The 15,217-nt window shown below is 37.7% G+C and overlaps 1 protein-coding gene across 1 annotated transcript in view; it reads right to left on the bottom strand.

Moving 5' to 3' along the window:
* Positions 1 to 1,330: 1,330 nt before the first annotated feature.
* The window catches only part of EXOC2 (exocyst complex component 2), a 206,281-nt gene continuing 192,394 nt past the window's right edge, over positions 1,331 to 15,217 (bottom strand). Inside the window, exons 25-28 of the mRNA XM_034762224.1 lie at positions 12,801 to 12,923; positions 8,255 to 8,316; positions 7,163 to 7,222; positions 1,331 to 3,096 (exon numbers count right to left, since the gene is read on the bottom strand). Of these exons, the coding sequence (XP_034618115.1) occupies positions 3,006 to 3,096; positions 7,163 to 7,222; positions 8,255 to 8,316; positions 12,801 to 12,923 (336 nt within the window). The 3' untranslated portion in view covers positions 1,331 to 3,005. The remainder of the gene's footprint in view (positions 3,097 to 7,162; positions 7,223 to 8,254; positions 8,317 to 12,800; positions 12,924 to 15,217) is intronic.

The raw sequence follows: 15,217 nt of genomic DNA, 5'->3' as shown, positions 1-15,217 counted from the left end.
TGGGGCACACTAACTGGTATGATGTGTGGACCCTGCTGGCACACAATAAAAACTCCCGAGTGTGCATTAACACAGTACTGTTTGAAACAGGACTGCATTAATACACACTACGGAATTTTCATTGTGCACCAGCAGGGTCCACAAGGAACAGGTAATGCAAAACACCCTAACGTGCGATGGAATTTACACCCCTCTCGCGTGGACAAGCTCTTTGTGAGCTAATTCCTTAACACCTCAAGATGCAGAACATCTGGACACACTGAAATGTGTATTTGAATTTTCCAAGGTGTCCTGCACCTGTTATTTTTAGTGAAGATCTATTTGTACATGCTTCTTGTCACTTCCCAAGTTTATTTTTCTTTTAAATGGTAGATGAAAAGACCCCCAACATTCGTCATTAATCTTTCTTAGGCATCTAGATGCTGATTCAGAAGGGATGTACATATGCACGTACATAACTTTAAGAATGTGAGCAGCACCAATGACACTTAAAGTCAGGCATGTTCTTAAGTACCTTGCTGATTTTTTGGCCTTATAGAGGCCTCTCAGGGTAGTATCTAGGTCCATTTACTAATTGGCTGAATTTTCCTCTAGTATTGCCATTAAGCCGTACATCCTTATAAATACTCTTAACCCTTAAAACACTTTTTTGCTATCATGAAGTGTGTGTGTGTGTGTGTGCATCTGCATTTGTGCTCTCTTCAAGTCTTATCTGACTATATATTCTGGTGTGGTCCCCACAATGCTTTTCCATTTCCAGTAAAGTTTTTTTACTCACTGTATCTTTGAACAGGTCCTTCTGAAGCCGCATTGACCACTTCTTGTTTCTCATAATCTTCTTTTTCAGAGGAACTGTTGTCTATTGTACCTTAATTATGGTATCGTAGCATTCCTAACCCCTCTTCCACACAAGTAGATTTTAATAATTTCTTCCATTGAACCTTCTTCATTAGGTTTCTTCATTTTTCCCAAATCTGCTTTCTTGAAATCTAATACTTTTGTACTACATTGGTTCATGACCCCTTTCCTCACCATGTTTAATTCAAGTAGCATGCAATCCCTTTCCCATTATTCTTAGCCCCTCTGTCAGTAACATTCAGCATTCTTGTAGAAAGACTGAACTAAAAGCAAATGGCTTGGTTTAGGTTTTGAAGAGAACAACCAATCTCTTGTTACATAAGATGACCAACATAATGACACTCTGAGGGATGTTTCTTACTTTAGCACAAAAGCTTCAGAAATGTTGCAACCTAGCTGATGCAAATATAAAACCTCACATATTATGTAAAGAAGGTCATAAATTTTTCAAAAATAATGAAATCACAAAAAGTTAATGGTCATCTTGCTTAAACATCACTTTATTATTCTGAAGTTAGTGCCTTTACAGGTCTAACAAACTGTACAATCATATCAGAAACTGTGACTATAAATTTATATACTCAGCTTAGGTTAGATAACAGATTTAGGAAAACAACAGTGGTCCAGGTAACTGTTTAATACTCCCTCAATAAGCATATACACTTAAAAAGTTTCAGATTTTCATTAAAATGCTCTTAATGCTTATTTAGTTACATATATAGGCAACACATAGTTTATTACTGAAGCTCTATATTTTATTTTTAAAGCATTTAACTATATTGGCAAGATAAAGAATTTCTGGTGATTCATGAAAAATATTTTGTGAATTCAAATTATGGCTTCTGTAAACCAGACCAAAATAACTTTAAATACATAAACAGCAGATAATTATTGGCCTTTATTAGTTTAGTAGATCAATAAAAAAAACAACCCCCCCCAAAACTAACAGCCTATACCAATTAATATTTGTTTTAGTTTATGGCATCTTTATTTCCTGTACTTTACATTAAGTCACAGCATGTGAGTCCTTAGGGTCAGTAGAAAAGCCACAATACATACACAGCTTCTAGGATTACACTCCAATGGCAGTAATAGCAGAATTTGTCTTTGGTCTGCTTAATCTCCACCCACCCACAACAGGGATTCAGTATTTCCTGATGAGAATGATACAACCAGGGAGGGATGGCAGACAGAGGGAGTAAGTCTAAAAGGAGGAGACAAGGCAGGAGAGGAAGTGGGAAGGAAGCAGCAAAGTCCAGTGGCCTACACTACACTATTGGTAGCTTATTTTTGACTATCTGAGAAGTTGTTTGCTCTTCTGGACCTTAACCAATAAAGAATATTTGATTTAGTGAAGATTTAGATTATTTAAAATACTGCGATGCTTGCATTTACAACGCAGAGTAGTAACTAACTGTTAAGTGGCCACTGAAAAGGTAACCATACTTCTATATTTCAGCTATACGTTTAACCTTGACTTTCTGACTGAACTGGAATAGACAACACAATATTGCCCTGCCCAGGAGATCAACTGAATTTAAAAAATACCAAGGAGTCAGATTTGTGAGCACTTGAAGACAATGGCAGAGAAATTACCCAAAGTGCTAAATTTTTTAAATATGCAGCTCCTTCTCCAGCATACTATATTTGAATGTGTATTAGAGCCATCTGCAGTTAGTAACATTTGTAGTACGCATTTGGATAGTTTATACAACATGCCAATATACAAATCCGTTCTCATCAGCATTCCTGTGCATCCAGGGAGTTTCAAACTGGTACACGGAGATAGGTCTAACATGCCCCATTTTCAAAATAGATATCTAACAAATGAAATATACTTTGCAGCACACAAATGAAGATTTCTCTATAAACATACAGCTGTGAAGAGGATATTAGAGCAAAGTTTGTCTAACCGCCTTGATACGATGAAAAACAATAGATATTTTTTTTTACAGTGGCATTTCTAATAATCTTTCTTATTTTGAAGGCTACACCACATGAATCACACCATTGCTTGCCAGTAAACTGAAACACCACTCCAATGAGAAAGTATTCTGCTAAGTGTTCAAAGGAAATGAAAAAGGACGGGAGTAATGGGAGTGTGTTTATCTGTGTTCTTTTGTGGGATGCTTGCATTTTGCTGTCGTCTATGTTTTCATCATTGCTGAAGAAGCTTGAAAGCAGGTGAGCTGCAGGTGCATACTACTTTTAAATTTGTTTAGTAGCTCTTCTAATAACCTGTAAAAAAGAAAACATTGTATAACTTTGGCAGTTTGGAGTTTACAGATTTGGGGTGTTGCAAGTTTGGTTTATCCATTTATTTAGAAAGTAATTAATGTCGCATATATCCCAAGCTCTCTGACCTTGGACACATTAAGGCAGTAATATTTTTGTATACATTAAATAGTTCAGTTTCTCCAGTATAGCATACCAGGAACAAACATGCACTACTACAAAAGCAGGTACTGTAGATGCACACCTATATTTTATCTTTTAAAAAAAAAATCTACTTATTATGGGTAATGCAAGGAAAATCTTATTCTTTTGCGTTCAAGTTCCTCTCGTACTTTCTTACCCTCCCACAGTATCATGTCAGACAACTGGGTGCTCTGAAGTAGCTTTACATCCTTTGGTAACAGATCCTGTATAAACCACTGTTAGAGACCAAATACTTGAACACAGAGACTTCTGATTCGTTCTAGTATGAAAATTCTTATACACCTCTACCCCGATATAACATGAATTCGGATATAACGCAGTAAAGCAGCGCTCCGGGGGGGGCGCAGTCCGGTGGATCAAAGCAAGTTCGATATAACGCGGTTTCACTTATAATGCGGTAAGATTTTTTGGCTCTGAGGACAGCGTTATATCGAGGTAGAGGTGTAATTTCTCACTATATAGCAGGAAAATGACAAATTCCACTGCAGTGACACCAACAGACACATACTGGAAGCAGCAGCTTTCAGGGAATCAGTAGCAGAGCATTGGGAATGTTAGGACCAGATTGTGTTAACTTGCCACTTTTTCTTATAGTCCCACAAGCTTGTTCTTTTAGAATGCATCACAAGGAGCCTGTTTTCATGTGGCTGAATAGGATGATAAAGGAAAACCCTACTTAAAGCGTTAGCAGTTATTTCTGTGTTCTCAAATACATGGTCAACTTAAATCAGATCAAATGCTGGCACTTGTTTACAAATCCATATATAGCTGATGTTTAGATGTACAGCATGCACATGATATATTTAACCTGCTGCATAAGGGGACAGTAAAAATTATGTGCTCATGGAAGAACATAGCCTCAGAGGTATTATCAAGTTGTATGCTTTTGCCTTCATATAAATGCTATCTTCAAAAATAAATTTTCATTAAAGAGGGAACCTGCAAAAGAAAAAGTAGTCTTGTTTCTCCCAGCCTCCCACCTTTTTTCCCCTCCTTATGGTCTAGGTCTATTTAGACTATAAACTCTTTTGGACAGAAAACGTTTCTTTCTCTGTGTCTGTACAGTGCCTACCACCCTGAAAACACAAACACACACAAAATAATGTCAGGTTTCAGAGTAGCAGCACAAAATAATGTTGTCTGATTTTTTTTTTTTTTTTTGTAAAGGCCTGGTTTGCTACTTAGGAAGAGACTATGGTGCCTGGAGAACTAGTGAAATGGCAACATCAAAAAAAAGTCAAGCGATTGAAAGCTGAGCAAATGCAAGGTAACGAGATTTTCCATCAGGCTATTTAAAATGCTTTATTGTTTATGCTAGCACCTATTGGACTCAAGGTAATTATTTGTGTCACAGGCATGGCTAGAGGCCTCAGATGAGACTAGGGGTTTCACTGCACTAGGCACCATACATACATGGAATAAGAGACAGTTCCTGCATCAAAGAATTTACAGTCTAACACTAGACAAAGGATGGGAGAAAGGAAGTACCATCACCCCCATTTTACAGATACGGAACTGTGACACAGAGAGGTTAAGTGCCTTGTCCCAAGTCACACAGGAAGTCTGTGGTAGAGCTGGGAATCGAAACCAGATCTCCTGAACAATAGTCGAGTGCCTTAACCACAGACCGTCTTTCCTCTTCAGCTACAACGCATATGGAGTATTTGTGACAGGATGTCTTTGTTAAAGATTCAATACTCCCATCGCTTTAATTAGGTCACACTGAACATCTCAGATTGACAAGAAATTCCTCCAGCAAAACCAGGGAAAATCAGAATTCATATTTCTAAGGTAAAATTAAGTGTTTTTGGGGGAGGAGGAAACCCCAAAATTTTAGGTCTACATCAACAGAAGCAAGAAAGGGCAGCCCATACAATTTTATAAAATCCGTTGAAGGCTTCCTTTAAGCAGATGTCAATCATTTCCTTCAAAGAACAAATAATACGTTGTGTGCTGTAAAATTAACAGGTGTGTGTCTTTCCTACGATCAGCGAGTGAAAGCACAAATTAATACCCACTTCCCCAACAGTCCCTCTGGGAAAGGCTACTGAGGACATCCATCATTCACACGCAGGTGAATATTTCAATATTACATGGAGCATGTTATTGGTAACACCAGCAGCTCTAAATCATTCCATAAAAAATACATTTAACATAATTATTTTTAATTTTGTCATGAATGGTGTGGGGGAGTTTACAGATGTAGTGGTAACATACCTGAGAAAATAATTTAAGATATAGAACACATCCTTAACTCTCTGGGCCTCAGAGCTGCCCTCTGGGTGGAGGTAGAGCTGTAAAAACTGTACAGTGCTTTGTTTGTGAACCGCCCTCTGTAGTTCAGCACACAGTGGTTAGAAACATACCAAGTCCTACGGGTTTGTCTGAAAGTTTAATTTCGATGAACTCCAATTGCAAAGGGGAACCTTCCTTACCCCAAAAGAGGCTCCTTTTTTATCTTCAGCCCCTCCTGTAGAGCTCTAAAAGGTGGGGAGAGGTCTTGAGGCTTGTGGATGGCAGGAGCAAGGAGTAATTGTTGGATAAATGGATGGAGGCCCATTGCAGGGAGGCAGGGTTCACAAATGTTGTAGTTGTGCAAGCATACTTTGCTTGCGTCTACAGAATATTGAACTAGGGTGATGTCTGAATGGATTCCGTGCAAATGTTTCACACATCTTTGGTTTCAGTTTCATAGACAGAACACAAACCAATGCCAAGTTTGTTTTTCTGAGACATGTGTGCATGTGATTGTGTGTGTAAATACATTCATTATGGGCTCAACATTGTAAAGTGCTGAGCACTCTGGCCCCAAACCAGCGAAGCACTAATAACATACTTCACCTTAAATGTGTGAGTAGGCCCATTTATCACATGGCATTACTAACATGCTTTAGTCTAAGTGCATACATAAATTCTTTGCTAGACTAGGGTCACAGTGGCCATCACCTTCAGATCTGAATCCTTCTGGGCCAGTATCAAGGGCCCTTGTATAATACAATTAGATGATGGTATAAGTGGCTATTTAAAAAAAAATTATTAGTTTTTAATTATATTCCAGAATCTAAGCTTTCATTTAGGAAAAAAATTAAGTTTCTAGCCCTTCAGTTGTGAAAAAACAGTGGAAATGAACACTGTAACATTTACTTGAATTTGCTGACAGCCTGAAACAATAGGTCTGGAGACATGAATCTGTCCATTCACCACAATGGGTGTTAACTCTGAAAGTTAATTATGACAATTTAAATGTTGGCACTATTTCTGATTTTAGTCTAAACATGAAACTAATGTGCTTATCCGCCACTGTATAGATACCGGTTTAGATGTAGCATGGCAGAATGCCTTTGTCAAGGGCTGCTGGGATTGGGAAAGAGGAATTAAATTTCCTCTTCTTCTGAATTTAAAGGAATGCTACATTCCCCTCTTATTTAAAGCCTTTGGATTACAAAACCAAACAAAACTGTCTTCCAAGTTCCCCAAAACACCAATTGTCAAACCTTCAGTTTTCCTCCCTGGCTATTTCTCCAATGCAGTTATTGGTATTCAATAGAATAAGACAATGCAGCACACTGAAACTTGAAAATTAGCGTGAAAAGCTATAATTGACTGTAATTCAAAAATGATACTGTATTGATTAGACTGGACTAGGGAACAGAACAGTGTCACATAAAGCCAAAGTTTCTGCTGTAAAATTTAGGTCTAATGTGCCACACTGAATCAGGGCTTTGTCCTGAATCAGGACTGCCATTCTGTGACTTGCAAAAGTCAAATGCCATAACTTATTCTTCAGCACCACTATCTTGCTACTGCACTAAAAAAACAGTGCTCTTGCGAGTGGTATTATAAAAGGAAGTACAAGTACACTTACTTTTTGTCTGCTCCACTTAAGAGTTGCGGCAGGGCTTCCAAAGCTTGCTTAAAACTTGAGCTGTAATGCAAACATATTTAATTTTTCCCAAGTATAATAGCTCTCTCTCACAACCTCCCTCTGTAGCTCCATGAATACATACTTCAATTTATGAAATGTTTTGACTGAGCTAAATTAACACATTATCAACTCAACACCTCAGGCTTATGTATAATTTGAACATAGCCAGCCATAGGCTCAGGTAGACTTCTAGCCTGAGGAAATTCCACAGCCACTGAAAATACCTGATACCAGATAAACTCTGGAGACTGACAGCAAAAATATTCATGCTGAACACAGTCGCTGTGAGGGGCCATAGAGGAAGAGGCAGTCTTCGAAATAACTGGTCTTAGTCATTTATGGTGCTATAGACAATAGTTAACCATCTGAATTCCACCCAGAAGTGAACAGGAATAAAATGAAGAGTACAAAGTACAGATGTATATGCTCTCACTGGCTTGATGTACTTAAGAGACAGGCCATTCCATTCTATACTAGCTGAACAGCTGACTGGCATTCCAAGAGCCCTACATAGAGGGTGTTACAGTAGTCAAGTGCTAAGTTGACAGAGCTGTAGGTAACAGTGTCAAAATCTGCATTCAAGTGGGAAGGGTACATTTTGGCCAACAGAAGATGAACGAAGGTATTTCTGGCCATTACTTCTAGTGGGGAGTCCAGGAACCAGGAGGAGCCTAATGAGACCCAGAGACTGTGAATGACTTTGTTTTGATTGCAACAAGCAGCATTTTCATCTTATCCAATCTGTGTTTATGCCATATTGTTTTCATCCAGATCCCTATCTCTGCCAGACACTTGGAGAGTGGGGAAGCAATACGCCCCAAATTAGATGAAAAGATACTGCTCAAAATCTGATAATAAGAGTAACAATATTTCCCATTATCAGAGATGAGTTTAATAACTGAGTATTCATTGTTTGAAATTAATTTGAAATAAAATTTCTTTCAACAAATATTTAAACTATATGTAGTATTTTTTTCATATTTATCAGGCATTTCATTTTAAATCAAGAGCACAATCTACTTAGCATCTTACTTGCTTTCTGGTGTTAGGTATACGGCCACAGCATCTCTCAATGCACAAATTTCAAGCTTTGCCTAGAGACAGAATGTAACCATTGTTACAAATTTAAAACATTCTTGGGTTAATTAAACATATATGTCACAAAGCCTCTCGCCTGTTTTCAGAAGCAAAATATTACTGCACATTGCAACTTTAAGCAGCCTTAACTTCAATAACTTGTTTCCTGTATTTCTGGTTACCACTCTGCCATGTCAGTTAGGAAGTGCTACAGGAACTATTACAGATTTGTGAAATTGAAGTCAAATTGTTTATCCAATCACTATGTAGCTGTCTCCAAACAAAGAGCGGTCTCCCAGTAACAGTACCAAAGCATGAACTCTGGTGCTCTTTTTCTGCTCTGAGATAGCATTTCCATGCTTTTCTACGTTTAGCTATTGCTTTCTAAAGGGCAAGACTAGCACTTACATCACAGCTTGGCCAGAGAGGAAGAAAACACAAGAGAACAAAAATCGGTTAATACACATTTTAATCTGGGTTTTGCTGCTGAATTAATTTTCTTCTTCAGATGAGGAAGTAGATGGTTCTGCTCCACTTCTCTTATCTGTCACTTCACTGAGTATACAGGCTTGGGGATTTTGCCTCAGCAATGTACCTGTATGTCAATTTCCAGCTAAGCAGGCTACGATGGAAAATGAAGTTTGGGTACATTTCTGAGGTAAAAGTGAATCAATCAGGGTGTAAGAGATTTTCTTTGCTCTCATTGAAATAATTTCCGTCATGGATTTTATGTGAAGATGGTAACACCATGAATTTGATCAATACTTAAAAAAAATCCCATTTACACATTTCTTTCTAGAAATGGATTAGAGCCACAAACTTCACCATAATTCACAATCAGCTTTTGTTCAGCCCATTACAGAGATTCTGGTGGATCCAATCATGAAATGCAGAGACTGATCCAAACTTAACCAAAGTTAATATAACCATGTCAACTTTCTAATTAAGCTTTTTAAACTCTAACATACATATTTATTTTCAACTGTAATGAAGGCTTTTGTTTGGGAATATCTTATACATCTATCATACATACAGAGTTTTTATTTTCCCCTGCTAGTTAGGCAGCCAGCATAGATTTGTGCGTTAAGGGTGCAGGATTTCCTGGCAAGCATTAGGATTTAGCTGACCACCAATTTATGTTAAGGAGAAAGGTTTCTCTTGTAGGAAAATGGCAAGCAAAGATGGGCCTTCTCAACTTCCTTGAACATCTTGTAGGTTCTTTCAGGATGAATGGGTTAGGATTTTTGAGAGCTGGGTGCCTTAGGCACCTTTAGACCCTGGTTCTGCCACCAATAAAATTTTGAGTTTTTGGGTTTCAATGTAACACTAAGGCCTGGTCCACACTAACCCCCCACTTAGAACTAAGATACGCAACTTCAGCTACGTGAATAACGTAGTAATTAGTTCGAACATACCGCGGGTACAGACGCGGCAGGCAGGCTCCCCCATCGATGCCGTGTACTCCTCTCGCCGAGCAGGAGTACCGGCGTCGACAGCAAGCACTTCCAGGATCGATCCCAGAAGATTGATTGCTTACCGCCGAACCCGGAGGTAAGTCTATACTTACCTACCCTTAGGTATAGACTTACCTCCGGGTCCGGCGGTAAGCAATCGATCTTCTGAGATCGATTTATCGCGTCTTGTCTAGATGCGATAAATCAATCCCGGATTGATCCCGGAAGTGCTCGCCGTTGACGCCGGTACTCCTGCTCAGCGAGAGGAGTATGCGGCATCAACGGGGGAGCCTGCCTGCCGCGTCTGGACCCGCGGTAAGTTCGAACTAAGGTACTTCGACTTCAGCTACGTTATTCACGTAGCTGAAGTTGCGTATCTTAGTTCGAAGTGGGGGGTTAGTGTGGACCAGGCCTAAGTTGTGTAGTTTTGTTTCAGTTTTAAGAGGCAAAATCCCACTGTGATAGTGGCACATTATCAGAAGCCATAGTTTATGCCTAACGTCAAGCACAAGGCTGGGGAGTGAGTGAAGCCTGGATATGTAGGGGGTGGCTGGATCAGGGGAATGGCTGTTAAATACAGATTGAGGCATCTCTTGTCAAAGCTCAGTTTTTTCCACAGGGAATGGGTATTATTGAGCAGTTTGGTCTGGTCCATATCCTACTGGTTTTGGTACAATCAGTCTATCAATAGTGAGGGTTGATTATGGCCAGAATGACAGAAAGGGACCACAACTGACAAATTTTTCTGCTGGGAGAGAGAATTCTTTCAGTTATGGGTTCAGGGAGTGAGTTCAACAAAAGGTGGGCTACTTACTCAACTCAAAAATTAATTGTGTAGAGCCTTTATTTACCAACTTTACCCGGCTGTGACAAGAAGTCCTTCCCACATGAATTCTCCTTCAAATGCTATTCTACTAATAATACTTGGAAAGTATTACAAGTATATTTAAAATCGAAACTGTACATAAGGTTTATAATATGGTGGGATTTAATATTTACATTTCCCCAAACCAGATGCCAAGACTGCTGGAGAGAATATGAAATGGCAGCTGGTAGTTCCTGCAAGTCCTAGAGAGGCTGTGTGTCAGAGAAAGTGCCTGTTGAGTCAAAGGGAGTTTTCTTTTTTCTTTAGACTTCTCTAGAACTAGTTCAAACTAATGGGAGCAATCAGAAGTGAGCAGGGCAGTGTTAAAATATCTGTTTTACCCATGGATTGGTAAAGTGCCACCACTTCCATGGTATGAGTTCAAATCAGGCACTGCCACAATCTGAAAGACCCTGCCACACAGTATAGGTCATTTGTTTAAAAAAATCATAAGCTTGATTTAAAAACAAAAACCAAATATTTGACTGTAGTCCTGAGACTTTGCATTTAATAACATTATACAACTATTGTGAGTAAACGCCTCATCCCTCCAAAATCCCTTTTGGAAAATATGCACAATTAATGGTAGGTAAACTACCAGAATGCTCATGTATGCCAATATGGAACACAAAGCTCCTTTGTATCAGACCACTGTGGATTACATCATATCATATTTCGGTCTCAAATATTTTCCTTCACTCCTTGTCACATTTGTATTTAATACATTTACGTGTAATTACATTTTAAATATACACTAGTTAATTCCACCCTTGTAATTTCACTAGGCTATGGAGTCTTCTGCTCCAATTAAGTTTAATTGCTAACTAAAAAGCATAACTAATCTATGGACCTCTTCTTTAAACGTTAAGTTGATAATACTCTACATTGTATCTTCATTACTAAGAGTGTAATATATTTTTAAAAATAAACCCATTTTCGTTTAGATTTTCAGTTGCTTTAGAATTCTAAAATAAATCTGAAAGAACAGTAAGATGGGTGTTGGCTGCAGATTTCTATTCCTTTTATCTACATTATTAAGAATGGGTTTTAAAAGCTAAACATGCTTTTTAAATACAAGACATGGAAGAATAGAAGTAAAACCCGAATATGAAGATATTTTAAGATCTACAATTGCCTGGACTACAAACAATTCACAGACCATATATAGCTGATAGGTATTCCTCAGTCAAAAGATTCAAAAGCATTGACTTAAGAGTTTTGTCTGAGTAAGAACTATTGGATCGGATTCTATGAAGAATGTGATTAAACCATGTATTCTATAAATATTTTGCTAATGACGCACCAGGGTTATAGTTATTTACAAAATCCTAAGAACCTTCCTTGAACCTCATTGGGAATCTTAATTTCACAAGAAAAGCACTCAAAATAAATTGTTAGAAACAAGGGGGGGATAGCTCAGTGGTTTGAGCATTGGCCTGCTAAACCCAGGGTTGTGAATTCAATCCTTGTAGGGGCCATTTAGGGATTTGGGGCAAAAATCTGTCCGGGGATTGGTCCTGCTTTGAGCAGGTGGTTGGACTAAATGACCTCCTGAGGTCCCTTCCAACCCTGATATTCTATGATTCTCTGAATGGGCCAGCACACATTCCCACCCACCTCTGTTTATTTAAAATACTCTGGTCACAGTTCATTTGCTCATTGTTGTTAGTACTGGTTCATCTAATCTGAAATGGGAATGGCAAGACTTTTGATAAATGGATCTTTAAGACCTTCTTTTAATGGTAATTTTTGCACGTGTTTCCATAGTGATGTCATTTGCAGATATTTTGCAGCTATGCCTTCCTCTGGAGTCGTACGATACAGGAAATGTTTTTATTCTCTCTCCAAACAGTGGAATAATATACAACTATGACACATCACTACACTGATCTTTCCACACTAATACCAACAGATTTAAAAACAAGCTATAAAATACAATTAAAAACATTATCAAAACCAAAATCTTTGCGGACAAAAATAAGAACACAATCAAAATATTTAATCAGCTGCTGTAAAATAATGGGTAAAAATATAACTTCTACAACAGCTGTTTGTTGCATTTGAGTACAAACAGGCTATTATGCTACAGTCCAATAACAATGGGGAATCTCTCTCTCACTTTCTAGCTACAGTATTTCCAATTTTCTCAACTCAGAAATAGAAACTCAGAGTCTTTATCTACCTGTAAAGCTCCATTTTTACTGAACGATGACACACACTGCATCAGTCGACTTAGTTCTTCAGCAACAGATTCCACAATCCTTGACAGTACTCGAGGCACTAATTCCTTAGAGATGGTGAATACCTGCAGGTTTTAAATCAGAGCTATGAATTGGGTATCTGTATTAATATTTATATTGCACCTTAATATGGACATGCAAAGAGTTAACCTTGATTGCATGTTTCGTTGCTTTTCCCAGAAGCACCTTATCTTCTTCCCACTTCTTCCCCATAAACCTAGAATGAAAACTCTCTTGGACTGTCTTTTTTATTACTTGCTTGTATAACACTGAGAACAACGGTGCCTGGATTCCCAATTAGGGTCCATAGTTGCTGCCATAATTCAATTTAATAATAATACAAGATCCACCTTACAAAATAATAGAATAACAAAACAAAAAGATAGGTGCCAAAATGAGATCAAACAGTGTCAGAGTTCTGAAGCTTGGCAAAAAAGTCAGTTTTTAGGAGAGATTTAAAGACAGTAAGAGACTGTTAGTGCACTGGAAGAGGGATAATGTCTCAGATAATTAGGAGAGAAAATTGGGCAGAACACGGAGCAAGAGGTGGGTAAGAGGAAATGAGATTGAGTTGTGTTAAGCCTTGACGATGAAAATGAGGACAGTGTGGATTACATGTGGAAAAGAGGGGAAAGAAAAAGGGATGGTGATTTGAGGAGGAAGTGATGTGATCAGAGTCATGTGGAAAGATGATGATTTTGGCTAGAAATTTCATTATTCATTTATTCAGATTTCTTAAAAAAACAAACAAGCAATCAACAACAAATGATTGGGTCACACTTTTACTATAGGACCTTTGCTTTATGTGAAAGTTAGGAGCGTGTCTGATTTGACAATGAAAAACTGCTTTATAGAAATGCATAATCAGTGGAAAATATTTAGAGAAACACCAGTATGCGGATGAGTAAAACTCAAATATGAATTTAGGAACCATACCCGATTTTTCACGATATATGTGAGAGTGATGTGTCATGGATTTCACAGACTAAACAAACTGTAACATAACAGATTTGCACTACAGCCAAGGCACGCTGACCACACATATGCTGGCTATCAGTCACTCACCTACGAGTTCAAATAATCATCTTGCTTTTAACTGCTTTGACCCACAAAAGCCAACAATTTTGGTCACATACAGAGAAAAATGGTAAAAGCAATATGGGAAAAAGCCATTTCATGCAGGTGTTGCTGAGCAATACAACACAAGCATACCAAGAAAACAGTCAAAGCCTTCTACTAAGAGGAAAGTATTTGTACCCACAATGGCCATTCTCAACATTACTTGTTAGAACTGAGGAAAAAAATTCTCAGCCATAGTAAATCACCACATTTTTGCAAAAACTATACTTATTTTGGTTTCAGTTCAAATTTGACATTTTAGTTAAAAGGAACAATTTTTTTCACCTCAGAACCTGCCTATTGCACAGTTGATGGTTAACTATTGTTGTTTAAACTACAAAAATCAGCAGTGTTGCTAGCAAAATCTAAGACTGAGCCAGATTGGCAAAATTTCAGCAGAAAACAGTGTTACTCTTGTGGAAATTGTAAAATTTCACACCAGTGATCAAATTCACATACTTCTGCAAGTACTTGTGAAAATGTCATTTCACACATAGAAATTCATGAGGCAAAGCTTAACACGGGAAAATCAACTAGCATCCAATTCAATAGGGTATTTATGCATGTGCCCTAATTTTAAGCACGAGTAGTCCAATTGACGTTAATGAGACAACAAACTTTTTTAAGGTAGGCATATGCTTAACTCCCTGGCTGAATCAGGACTTTGATAATTATACCTACTTAAAAGGACACAGCCAAGTTAAAAATCATTTTAAAAATGTCCTTACTTGTGTTTATTAAAAACAATTTAGATTATTTTAACTGAATTTAAAAGAAAAATCTAACTTATTTTGTTTGTTCCTTTCACGTAATTTACTCATCCTGGAAAATGAAAACAGACTAATCATTTTCACTGTGGTTTATAGTTATGTTAACTCCTTCATTCTCAAGTACTGGCACAATGCTGCAGTATTTGTGCTACATACACTGAAGGTAAATACCTGCATCAAAACAAAAATCTGTTTTAATTGGAATTCCAAAACCCATGAAAATATTTCAATTAGCATTAGTCTCTCTAATTAAAGAAAATATTAAAAGGAGTCTAAAATACTCAAAAGCCAATTTTAAGCAAGTAAAGAGGGTCTAAAGACTGAACAGTGTTATTTGTGCTATGTGAAAGAATGGTTTTGGTAATATTAATGAGAAAATACATTTTGTGATGGTGAGGGATGGGATTATTTAGAACAGGTGCTATAGCTTAAGTATTGTAGAAAATTCCTGCAATAGTCTATTTACACTT

Source organism: Trachemys scripta, chromosome 2, assembly GCF_013100865.1.
Source record: "Trachemys scripta elegans isolate TJP31775 chromosome 2, CAS_Tse_1.0, whole genome shotgun sequence".
NCBI lineage: Eukaryota > Metazoa > Chordata > Testudines > Emydidae > Trachemys > Trachemys scripta.
Note: the sequence above shows the minus strand (reverse complement) of the source record. Positions and strands in the feature narration are given on the sequence as shown.